The 13,288-nt window shown below is 39.7% G+C and overlaps 1 protein-coding gene across 1 annotated transcript in view; it reads right to left on the bottom strand.

The window, feature by feature from the left end:
- EIF2B3 (eukaryotic translation initiation factor 2B subunit gamma) overlaps window positions 1-13,288 on the bottom strand; it is a 103,479-nt gene that overhangs the window by 69,263 nt on the left and 20,928 nt on the right. Inside the window, exons 4-5 of the mRNA XM_082484403.1 lie at window positions 12,591-12,750; window positions 6,779-6,890 (exon numbers count right to left, since the gene is read on the bottom strand). Of these exons, the coding sequence (XP_082340529.1) occupies window positions 6,779-6,890; window positions 12,591-12,750 (272 nt within the window). The remainder of the gene's footprint in view (window positions 1-6,778; window positions 6,891-12,590; window positions 12,751-13,288) is intronic.

A 13,288-nucleotide genomic window follows, 5' to 3' on the forward strand; every position in this document is an offset into this window, starting at 1 on the left:
CTGCGTCATGGAGTTCCACATCCCGCTGATGAGGAACACATGGCGGACATGTGGTAGGGGAGAGCCTGACAGCACTCACACAAGCAGGGATAACTCCTCTGACCTTTGGCTTTTTTTTTTTTTCCGCTGTCCCATCCCAACCGCACAATAAAGAGTCTGTGCCCCTCTGGCACGTACTGGTCATTCTGGGATCACTGGACACAAGCTGAAACCCTAAAATTTCAATAGGCAGCTATACTGAATACACACTGTGGCTGAAAACATATGTTGAAAGTAAATAATTGATCATTCTGTGTCTCTCCCCTAACCAGGCCATTCAGAGGAACTTTTAGATCATACAGGTTACATCCGGATCAATTGGGGTAAATGCGCCACAGAAACAACCAGTGATGGGTGCACTTCCCATCTCCTTTGTGAAATAAACTAACTCACAGGGTTGCTAAAAAATACACAGTGGCAACTGTATTAAAGTATTAAGACATCTTTCTAAAATGAACAGACCATTTGTCATCTTTTCAAGACCCAAGCCTCACTTAGAGTAACAATGAGATTCAACTTCATTATTGTCCAACCTGATGACTCATCCAGAGCACTGCATTTACCAAGTCACATGGACTCCAGGGTGTCCAAGCAATACAGTCAGCTCTTCCTCCTTTGAAACCTCTGAAAAGTAAAACCGAATCACGGGCTAAGTGCTGGTATGAGACCGCAGCAGACAGACAGACAAATGACTAATGACAATTCATGCAACATACATTTACTGATGATTAGAAACCAAATGCTGAGCCTCATGCTCTCTGCTTTTAGTCTTATGCATACTGTAACACTAGCAAGAATCTTGCAGTAAAATTAAATCCATTGCCAATAAGTCTTTCTATAGCTACATTCAACAGAAGTCCTTGCTAATATTCCAGATTCTAAGATTCATGACCTCTTACCTGTACAAGCTGTCAAGACATGGCATGACCTTTCTTTTATAAATAGGACCTGGATAGGCTGTACATTCCTTTCAACCCCCCTACTGAATGAATAAAATAACACAGCAGCAGCAAAACACAATAAAATCCTGTGGAAGCAACAGCATTAAAATCAGTAATATCAGTATGTTCTTTAAAATATAAAGTCAACATTTCATGAACTGCTTTGATAGTATGTTCATGTTTATTGTACAGGCATAACATATAAAAGCACCAAATTAAGATGTTTTCCTTATATCTGGCTACATCCATTTTAAAAACAATAAATCATTTTAAAAATACTCCATTTCTGAAGTTGAAGGCTACACTCATCCCCAACATATTTACAGAAAAAGCAGAGCAAGTTGAGCAAAGTTTAAATGCATAATAAAAATGGCAAACTTTCTGAGAAAGTGAATGTCTTTTAGTTACAGCAGCTACTCTTACTGAACTGAGAAACTTCTGAACAGACATGCAAGACCTCCAAGGGCACCTTGAGAACATCTACTCCCAACTCATGGCTCAAACAACAACTTACAGGCCAATATCTTTTTCTGAAATGTTCAGCAAAATATTCTTATTAAAAGGTCGGTGTAGCTTTAATCATATTTCTTTAAAAGTGTGGTTACAGTCTGAGAAGTTAGTGTGTAAAAATCACACCCTCTTATTCAGTAGACCTAGTTCCCTTGTTTTGATTCAGAGTCAGATCCACTTGCTTTACTGGCTAAAATAACTTTTTACAACTTTCTAAATTCCTACTAGTACTGTGAAACCAATTCAGTTCTGGGAAAGGGAACCAGATTCTTTTCTGGATTGTGCATCTGCAAAAGGATTATTACCTAAATCAACATATACATATTCTATTTCTGTGATGGAGGAGCCAAAAAGAACCTGACTTATTTTCTGGATGCAAGTCAGAAAATGTTATTTTTATTTATGAAAAAAGCAGATCTGGACTAACAGGAAAGATATGACGATCTAAGCATCACTCTCTAAAAGTCAAATTTTAGAAGAAAAAAGAAATATCCAACATCTTTCCATAGCATTCCTCAAAATATCACTTGAATGCAAAGGAAACTTAGAAACAAAAGTTTGCTAATAGTGAAAACTACCCAATTCCCCAACAGGGGAACACCACCAAAGCCAATACATGTATATTCATCCTGTAGACAGTTGAACCCAGCAAAGAGTTTTTGCTCCCTGGTCTGTCCTGAATGGGTCCTCAGGATTTTCCTACTCAGCTGGGTTATTGCATCCCTCCCTTCCCCACCAGTGGCACTGCTTGTGAGGACCACTACCAATGCACAAAGTAAAAAGAATCAAGTTATCAAAGTCCTGCTATTTAATCTATTAAAAGTAATGCAACTCATTTTGAAACATGCGGCTTATGAAGTACTTGATCAGACATCCAGCTAGGGGCAAGCTTGAGGTGGTAGCCCCCTTCCCCAGCACACCTGGATCTGGAGGAGAACATGTGCCCACAATCTAGTTTAGGATGCTTTACACAGTGGAGCATCTGCCTATACCTGTGTCATTCTCAGCCCTTCTCATGGAAGTCGATTTTAAAAGAAAAAAAAAAAAAAACCACAAAAAAACCCCACAAAAGAACCATCACAGGAGCGGCAGAGTATTTCAGAGATGCCAATTTCCCAGTTTCAGAGAACAGAAACATTAAGGAAGTTGCAGTGTGTTTATATATGATCCACTTATTTAAAACAAATTAACAAATTATCAGCAGAAAAAAAAGGCAATATCCCAAGGCAACAGAAAGGAAATCAAGTGTATCAAAGCTATTCCTGAACTCCCATTACCTACCCACTTGGCAACACTGACTTTTAAAATTATACTACACCATTCATTTGCACTCTCATGATGCGAAGGGGAAAAAGAAGAAAAAAACCCTCTCCCAACTTACCCCCCTCTTTTTATTAAAATATCTTAAAAACAGATCTGTATTGTTACTTCAAGGTTACTAATGTTAGTACTGTATATATTTATAGATGAGGTATTCCTTTCTGTCTGAAGCACATGAGGTAATAAGTAGCTGGAATTGTCATGGTGATTTATTAACATATTCTCTAGGAGAAGCCCTGCACCTGCGTCTGTGCAGACGGAACACCCACGAAGGCTGAACTCACCCTTACACAGCTCACAAGATCTTAAAAGGAAATGCTCCAAATTTAGACCTGCTCCAACAGGTGTCTTTTACTGTCTCACTTTGCATGACCATAAATATCAGAGGTGGAGCAAAAAGCTCCCCGTCCATTGTAATTGTGCTTTGAAAACAAATACCTTTGCCCTCTCTGAAAGCAAAGGCAGCAGCTATGGAATTCTCATCATTTCCTCACTCCTTCATCCTGCCAAGACCCAAGTCAGAGAGATGTCACTGGCAAAACCAGGCTCCAGGGATGAGCACATAACTTCGTTTTTTTTCCTCTTCAAAAAGCCCTAAGCTGGCTCCAAAACTTCCCCAAACTGTATGTCTTTCATTCTAGTATCTCATCTTGCAGCTATTTGCCAAAGTGAATGACATGCACAGGCTGTTCATGGCTTTTTATAAGCTCTCATTACCCAAACAGGGAACCATTTCCTTGAAAATGCTTTCCCCAGCAGCATTAATCTCTCTAGGCATCACCAATAAATTTGTCTCCTGGCCCATCCTGATTCATCCAGGCACATTTTGGTGTGTATATATTTGATACTGTTTTGCACTTGTTTACTGGAGGGAGGATGCTACCTGTGGGACTTGTCATCAGAGTGATTAACAGCGGCGGGGGGGAGGGAGGGGATTGGACAATTTTAACAGCTGAACGGAAAGCCTTGCAAGATTTGCTCTGACAAGAAAAGGAGCAAAATCCAGACTCCTCTCTGTGGTGTAATAAGCAGAGGCACTCTCAAACCCAAAATGGCTATCCACAACTCACAAAACCCCAAAACAAATCAAAACAACAAATCTGGAAAAGAAATCCTAACCAAACTGAGAAAAAGAATAACAGGTTACACCATGAACTTTGAAATCCTATTAAAATGTTTCAGTCTGTAACACTTCCATTATTACAAAATGCCTGAGTCAAGAGCAAATAAATATTTAATACTCAACAGGTACTCAGGAGAATGTGTGTTTTCCCCTGTCCCTCCTCACCAGCTGCTCTTTTATGGCAGGAAAGTGAAGAGCGTGAAATCCAATGATAGGAAGAAGGCAAAGGTCAGGAAAAAGGTTTTTCTTCAAGGATTTAAATTAGCGTTCTACAGCTTTGGATGTTTTGTCAACACAATTTCCCTCCTGTGGGGAGGGGAAGCCAAAGGTCCTTTGAACCATTTCTGTATGGGATCTAGATTTTTACCAGTAACAAGATTCCTAGCTTTAAAAAGTTCATCTTCCTTCTTCCCATTCTTTTCACCACTCTCTCCCTGTCTCTCTTTGCACTCCCCTCCTTTAAAAGGGAGAGAAAAAAGAAAATGGAAAAAGAAAAGGATCTGAAGAGCAAAACAAGCACTGAAGGAGTTCTAGAGTTCATGTAACAAGACCACCATAGCCCTTCAAAGGGACCATTAAAAGCAAAACAAACAAAAGCAACACCCTCAAGACGTCTATTGTATTTTACAGAGAAACAAATGAGTGGACTGGAAATTCTCCCATCTTGCCACAAAGTTTGTTATTTCATCAAAACAAAGTCCAGAGATCAAGAAACAGCCAACATGGTAGCTGAAACCCAGTCACTTCAAGTGATCCATAAAGAAAAACGAGATTGGGCTTGCTCTTTTTTTCCTTCCTCTCTCTCCTTGCTTTGCTATGATGTATTCAAAAAAAGACTTCAAAGCTTGTTTTAAGCACTGCTTTTGTTTCTCACATGAGAAAGTCAGGGCTCGAGCAGGTCTAGACAACGCAGTGGTTAAAACATCATTAGCTGCCAACACTCTGTCTTCCTAGAGCTCCCACAGTTGTTCCTACCCTGGAATTGCCTCATTTGAAAATATTTGACAATTTCCATATACTGTTTTGCTTCCCTCAGAGCTTCTCCAAGATGGCAGCTATAAAACAGAGAGAGTGGACAAGCATCCACAGCAGGCAGTTTCAGATGTCAGTCTCACCCAGGTGGATACTGGCCCAATGCTTCTGCCTGATGCTTCAAAGCATCTTTTTCTTTTTTTTTTTTTTCATTCTTTTTAATACTTAGCAGATCTTCTCTCTTTGTGCTTCCAGACTATACTATCATCTGTGGGCTTTACTTGAAGGGTGGTTAACACTTCACATTAGCTTTGATAGCTGTGCATATGGAAATATAAGAACAACAGGGATGCATACAGATTTTTATCCCATCTGTATATCATTCCAAACACTTATGATCAAGATAATCTGCTGAAGACAATGTAACTGAACAGGTGTTCCTGAAAGCAAAGTTTGGCCTGCAGGATAAAGCCTGATTAATTTACCTATAGGGTAACAGGAATGAGAATCCTCTGGTTAGATGAACCTGTAAAAATCAGAGGTCAACTAAGATCACACATGTTACAGCAATTTCTAAGTTGTTATGTCCCAGCCACCCACTAGCGCTAGGAGAAAGCCATAAAGACAAGCCCATGACTACCAGTAGATAAAATATTCCTCCCTAGACCAAAATAGATCCATTAGTCTTCACTTGCACAAAAACACAGAAAGCAACAGAGCTGAATTTCCTACACTATGCAGATCAGCTGCTGTGTATGTATAGAAGGCTTGCCTGCAGCTTGGCCCTTGCCTTGTCCAAGAAAAACCCTAGAGAGAGCTAGTGGGAATATGTTGGGACAGGCTTTTTCCATCACAGAAGTACACAAATGGCTCGCTCCTGACCACCTTCCTTCTAAGGGTAATCCTTAAACTCCAGAAGAAGAGGGGTCATCTTTCCATGGGCATAGAACACCCCCCTTGCATCTGGTAGCAGGATGTTCAAGGAAAGATTACACCTAGCTGTGGCCCACAGGACACACCAGAGGCATTTTCACAGAAGAGATTATCTGAATGCAGACCCCCGATGTCCACATCCTTGACTTACAAGGTCCACACGGATGAATTTCCCAGCTATCAGATAGCTGCCCCACAGGTGTCTAATCTCACAGAGCTGAAAGTCTATCAGCCTGGGACAGACACAAAGGCTGGCCTCACAAGGTGCCAGCAGAGCTTTCCACAGAACATGTCAAACAACGTCTGTCTGCAAAAACTAAAATCACTGTACAGAAGAGAGCAAAGAACAACAAGCCACCTTTCCTTCTTCTGCTGATGGATACACATTAAGCTTTGCAAGAAGCTCAGCTAGTCTGGCGTATTTAATATATTCACCCAAGTCCCCAGTGCAGTTTAATGGTGGATATAACATGGATTCTCTAATGAATCATTTTGGGCCTGGAAAGACAGCTGAGGTTTTGTACCTTATATGCAGAAGAGTGTCATGGAATCCTCAGAGCCTCTCTCAGATACTCTGCAAATCCATTTGGGACCCAGCCAATGAGACTAGCATTTCATTTACGGATCTAGGCTTACCACTTTTGAATCTCTGAATATAAACTGTATCTGAACTATAGAAATACTGGCTTAATTTCAAGGAGAGTTACATTTTCATCTGTTCCTTTTCCTTCTCTGAAATTGTTCACAATAGAGGTATCAAACAAGCCTATCAATTGGTTGTAATGACTTAAAGCATAATAAAATACTGCTTCCTGAAATTGCGAAAGCTGCTTTTCCTCTTCCCTTCTCATCCTACTCTGTCTTTAACCATCATTCCTAGTCCACAGTTATTTCCCCCCATTACAAGTTCAGTTTCTATTACAAGGACTCATAAGCTTACTTCTGAAGGATGGATCTTTTAATGACAAGTTCTTCATCCAAGTCAGCTTCATTAGCCATGAAGAGCAACCTTTTTCCTGTGTCATCCACTCCAATGAAGTCGCGCTGCTCCACTGAAGTAGAAAATCAAACACAATCATTATATAACCCTGTCTTAATGCAGGCTGGAATGATAAACGGGACCACCAACCACCCCCAAAATACTAGGTTCAGACTAACCCAGCAAATCAATGAATTTGCAAACTTTATCCACAACATTTATTAACTTTTTTTCAGTCAGAATAGCTGATGTGTATCTTCACATTCAAAACATTGGCCCCGCAAGCTTTTTGTATCCTTTTTATGAAGATCCCAAGTACAGGTCCTGAGATGCAACACTTCATCTTGAGCTGCGCTTTCCTTCTCTCTCTCTCTTTTATAAAAAACAAACAACAAACCAACCAAAAAAACCCAAACCCAATCCCCCCACCCCAAAACAACAATAAACCTGCTACCTGAATTTACACAACAAATCAAAGGCAAGCAGAGAGTTCTTTCAAATCCAACTACTTCTTCCTCATCATAAATCACTCCACATTGGTGGTCCAGAGAGGACTATGATTTCAGTTAAGACATAACTATTTTGCAACTGATCTCCTATTTCAGATAAATACTGATAGCAATAGGAAACCTAAATCATATACACAAACACACATAAAAGTATAGATTTGAAGACTCCTACACCATTGATGTTTCTGGGTTAACTTGGTTTAAATACCTATTTATAAGGCTGCCAACCAAGAGAATACCAGTAGTCACATGTATTATTGTGGCAATTCCCATTTCCTGCAGTCACTGACTACACATCAACAGTGACCTTGGTCTACTGAAATGTCAAGCTTTTATTTTTTAACAGTTTTCCACAACATCTGAATACAGTGGTGGCAGCTTATTCTAACTTGCACTTTGTAGTATGTTCCATCACTCTGGTGGCAGCTATACACTGATCTTTACAGGAACACAGGCTGTTCAAGAATGCCCTGGTACAGTTCTAACAAAAACCTCTTTTCTCCCACTAAGTACTATTATTTTGGGCCAAACTGGCAAATATTCAATCTCCTAAGTTCTAAGCCTTTAACCACACTGGAGTAACAGCATGCTCTTTAAGTAGTTGATTCTCTAAGATCTTTTCCCAGCCAAACTCTTTTTAACCCTGTTTTCCCCAGTTCAGCCCTGTCCCTTACTTTTCCTTATACCTGTTCCTCCAGAGTTACCTCAGCAATAACCGCTATCAAAATACAGTCAAATCTACAGAGCTGGTGAAAATTCTCCTACTGGCAGCCTTTGATCCAAGTAATCAAACACACCCTCTTCAGAAATCCCTCCCATCCCGTTAGAAAATAATCATACGGCAAAGTACGAAAATAGGCCTGAACATGTAACACTATGACAAATTAAGTACAATTAGGATAAAGCTCACTTGCTGTAAAAACTCAGAAATAACTCTTGAAAACAGTGCCGATCCTCGTGCTAAGGAAAGCCACAAAGTTTGAGAGTAGGGGCTAACCACCCATCGCCACCTCACCAGGGTCTCCTGACAGGCTAAAAACACAACAGTGTCCAATTTTTCTCCATCAAGCTACCAACATTTCTCTCAAAGTTCAGGTCGTGGCTGCCCATCTCCTGACTGTTCTACAGCAACATAACATACGACACTGGTATAGCAAAGCTCTATGCAATAAGAAAAAGGGGAAAAGAAAACTTGATGAAAATGGGACCAGGTACATAACTGCCACCAAACTGGTTTCTCTTGCTTGTGTGGATAGGTAAGAAACAGACAACGAGACCATGCGAGAGCACTATTATTTTTTTTTGGTAGTGGATGCCAGGTCAGGTTTTCCCCTGTACACTGGCAATAAATAGCATTACTTTTGTAATTTAGTAAAGACAAAACTTACTACTAAAATCAATTACCTAGAGATACAAAAGTACTGTTTCAAATCACACTGGCACACACTGGCATTACTTAGGAAGGAAAAAAATAAATGGAAGAACAAATACGTAACTACTTTACAAAACTCCTGCAAGGAAAGCATGAGAAAAATGTTAAAGCTGCCATGATGCTACCTAAAAAAAAATCATTTAAAGTATAAAAATGGAATGCAAGATGTATTTTGCCTCCTCACAATAGATAAATAAACAAGGATTTGACACAGCTATTGCAATTTATTAATTACCTTAGAAATTAGATCCCCATCAATTTTGAGGGCTTTAATGACCTAAAGAAATCATGACATCACAAGAGAATGGAAGTTGAGCAATTCAGTGATGAGAAGAAATAATTTTCAGTCAGATTTTCTAAAATGCTTTTTAATCAAACATAATTAATTGACATTTGGGAAAAAAGACACCTTTGTTAAAGATTCAGTATCTCCACCCTTTCAATTAAATGGAGAGAATTCACACGATGCCGCCTGCAAGACCACCAAGAGGTCTTCTGGCAAACACAAGGAATACCAGCGATGACATGCCTGCTGCTTTCAAGACAAGAAAAACAAGCAGGAAAGTCTCCTTCCCCATCTTTTCTGCCTTTCTTTATACACAGAAAGGTCCAGACACTCTTTTCCACTCAGTCCCTTGCAGGTCATCTTTAAGCACATGGCTGCATTCTGGGTGTCTGAATTCCTGACACACTCTGTTTATTTGGGTTACTACCATTCACTAGCACTCTGCTTTTTTTTTAATTTTTATTATTTTTATTATTGCCATGCCTCTTATTGACCAATTAAAAAAGCCAATGAGATGATCATTGTCAATATATGATCCCCTAAATATCAAAGCCAATGAATTTCACCCTGTAACTTGCAGCCGAGTTATGTCAAGCATTTCAGGAAACCATCAGTATGAATTTATATCATGAATTGCAGTGTTAAGCAGCTAATTTAAAATCTGTTCCTTATATCACAGTCCTTTAATGTTCAATAATATCCTGAAAGCAACAACTTTGTATCGGATTCCATGACATATGTGAAATAAAAGTCTTGTTGCTCCTTCTCAAAAAATGAATGAGTTTGTAGGAACAGTGAAACAATAAAGTTGCAAATACATCTAGCGGCTCCCCAGGACTAAGGATCCATTTCCCAATACTAACACTTGAACAGTACAGTGCAAGCATATATATGTGTCAGGATTTAGAGAAGGAGCCAATACTTCTCCTGCCTGACGCATTCCATGTCAATATCTTGTCTTCAGTTGCTTTGAAGTTTTATCAAATTTTAACTGTTTGGGATGAAATCTCCAATACCAGGTGCTTGTCTTAAGAGGAACATTTGGAAAACTTCAGCAAAAACAGGTCAGTTACTTCTAAGGCTAAAGAAAAAAAAAACAAAAACATTTAGCCTAAGCATAAATGGTTAGGTGGTCCTTCCCTTGAAAAGCTCTGGTATTCCAGTTCTTCAGAGAAGCAGCACAACATTCAGTACGCACTGCTGACCTGTGTATCAGGAGTCTACTTTTTGCCATCTCGCTCCATTATAAATCTTTGAAAAACTACAGTTTCACATGCTCTTTCAAGACTTTTATTTTTACTGCAAAAATTTCTGTATATTTTATTCTTAAGGAAAGGTTGTTTCAATTCCTCAGCTCCTAGAACTGATCAAATAGCAGGTGCCATCTAAGGTCGTCTGTACTATCAGGTGGTACAAGCAAAGCACACAAGCCATGAGGCTCCACAGCCATGCTGTGATGACTGCTCCAGGGGAAAAAGCTTGATCTGTTGTGGTTTTGCAACCTGATTTTTTTACAAGGAAATAAAACTTACAAGTTCACAAGGGTGAGGGGAAAGAAAAGCATAAAAACAAGGACTCTGCAAGACGGGCTGGAAAGGAGAGACAGCAGTCCCTGAAAACCAGCGAAAATTGGCACAGTCCATGAAAGAACATTGGACCACAGAGACAGGAATCAGAAGAGAAGAAAAACGGTGACTAAGGGCAGATAAATGAAGCAGGTTGAGATGAGAAGTCAGAAGTGGAACAGGGGATGGGACTGGTAGTGAAAGAAGAGAGTAATATATGAGAAAGAGAAGTTGGACTCTCGACAAGGATCCTTGAAGGATGAGACTAAGCAAAGAGGACAAGAATGGAGGCTGGTGGCAAGAAGACAGCATGGGAAAAGAGATAGGGATGAGCTAGGACAATGTTGACAGCAATAGGGTGCATTCAGTCAAGTAGGAATGAAAGGTAGGAGGGTCCGGTGCTCCCTAAAATGTACTGCCCCTCTCCAGAACCTGGAGAAGATCCCAAAATGCCTAAGTCTCGGCACTCCCCCAATTTTAGCAAATGACTGACAAAGGTCTGGTAGGGTACACATCTCATCCGAGGCAGTCCATAGAAAACAAGCTCAAGTAAAGTAGCTTGGAGTGGGAGATCTTAGCATCCAGCCCCACAGAAAATGCCATGGGTGTCAAAACACTTCCACATGACGGAATTTTAATGGTTTCAAATTTGGTCTTTTACAGATCTGAGAAATTACACACAAATTTCAGTAAGTCATGTAGGAAGAGTAATGCTACAAAGTCAAGCACACAGATATTAAAAAACAAGCAAATTAAGAATGCACATGCAACCTGATGTGTTTACACTTATGAAGTCTTCAGATGATCTTGTTCATCCTCATAGACCTCCTTGTCGCCACCTCATGCTCTCAGAGCTCACGTACTGGGCAGCTCTATGATGTTTAATCACAGACCCATTAGTGTATAATATCTGAACGCCCAACTCCGTGGCTGTAGTAGTGGTCTTGACAATGTTTTATGTGCCATTACCACTTAGATTGCCTTTTCAAAAACAGGGAGGTTTAGAGCTGTTTGAGAGTCCAAGTCCTAAATGCTTTCAGCCATGCTATCCTTCCACTTTGCTCCAGAAAATCTTCTCATGCAGAGTCTAAGCAGCTTTCTTTTAAAAACACATTTCCTCCAACTTCAGACACACACGTAGTCCAACTGTTGGCTTGCATTTCACTCCTCTCTCTCAAACAGTTTGAAGCTACACTTTCTTATTCGTATTACTGCAGTGCCTCTGATCTTTTTTAATCATGGACCAGGACCCACTAAGCTGGCAATAACCAAGCCTCAGCAATTTAACAGATCATTAAAAGAAAATGAGAGGTATGGTATGGGAACAACTGTATGGTCTTTAGTACTTTTCGCATATAAGTAAAATGGGGATACTAGCCCTGCCCTGCCTTACAGCAGTGTTGTGAGAACAGATACATTAAAGATTACAAGGCACTAACTAAGATATTATGGTAAGAGGGACAAGATAAACATCTAACCAAGTCCTTGAAATCAGTGGGAGTTTTGCCTAGCAAGAGGCTCCTGGATGTGATTTCAGAAGAGTAATACAGTGCATCGCAGGAGAGCGGGGAATTTCTAGAAGTATTTGTTACCCATCTAACACTGGCCCTACAGTCAATGGTAAAATTCCCAGCTATAATCTGGTTTATGCTTAGTGCTCTTAAAAAACCTAACGGTTTTAATGTTCATATGTAACAAAAATTTAGGGTTTGATCCAACACTCACTGAAGTCACCTGGAGCTTTTCCCTTAACTCTTGTGAGCTTTGGATCAGAGCCTGCAAGATTACATGAGTCTAATACTTAATTGTGAGCTGGAAAAAACCAAGTCACACCCCCACCAGGGAATCTGAGGAAAAAAAATAGCGTATCTGTACTTTTTTATTTCTTTTGCTCTGGGATTGACAACTAAACATATCATACATACTAGTGATTTCTCTATCATTTATAAATAAATAAATATATGTATTCATATCTACATACCTGGCTTTTTTTTCCCTTTCTGTCCTGGCACCACTTCTGAGGGTTCATGAGTTTTCTTCATCAACATGGAGAGAGTAGCATCATGTGTCCGAAAGAGATCCACAACTTTATATAAATCAACATCTGTGATCAGATCGCAGCTCAACACCAAGACATCAGTCTGTCAAAGAAGAAAAAAAACCCAAAGCCTTCAGAGATACAAATGACCACATATGGATTAGCATTTGAGGACTCAAAACAAACACAAACGTAACTTTTTTTTTTCTCTTTTTTCTTTTTAATTTAAAAAGCACAGGGTCTGCCATACTCTGCCAAAAATAGTTACTGTTTTTTACCAGTTCACTTTTCTTGAGTCCTGCTGTTACTGAATTTATTTAGTTATTTGGTTAATGATTATCCAGCTCTGGACCATAAAGAATACCTGACCATCTAAACTGCCATCATCTGCTCTCAAGGAAAGGAACCAGGACACAGAGGCCACGGCTTTCAAGACTGTCATGACTTTCTGCAGTATCTGCAGCCGCTACTTTTAGTTGCATAACGATGTAGAAAAGAAATCTTTCTGAAGAAATCTTTTTTTTAGCTGACTTCGCATCTGGCTACAAACCACTGGAAAAGATATTTAAACTATGTTATTTTATCAGTGGAAAAAAAAGCAAAGACTATCTAGGATGTGATTTGCTCCGTAATTGCACTGT

Source organism: Vanellus vanellus (genome assembly GCF_965231255.1).
Source record: "Vanellus vanellus genome assembly, chromosome: 5".
In the NCBI taxonomy this organism is placed as follows: Eukaryota; Metazoa; Chordata; class Aves; order Charadriiformes; family Charadriidae; genus Vanellus; species Vanellus vanellus.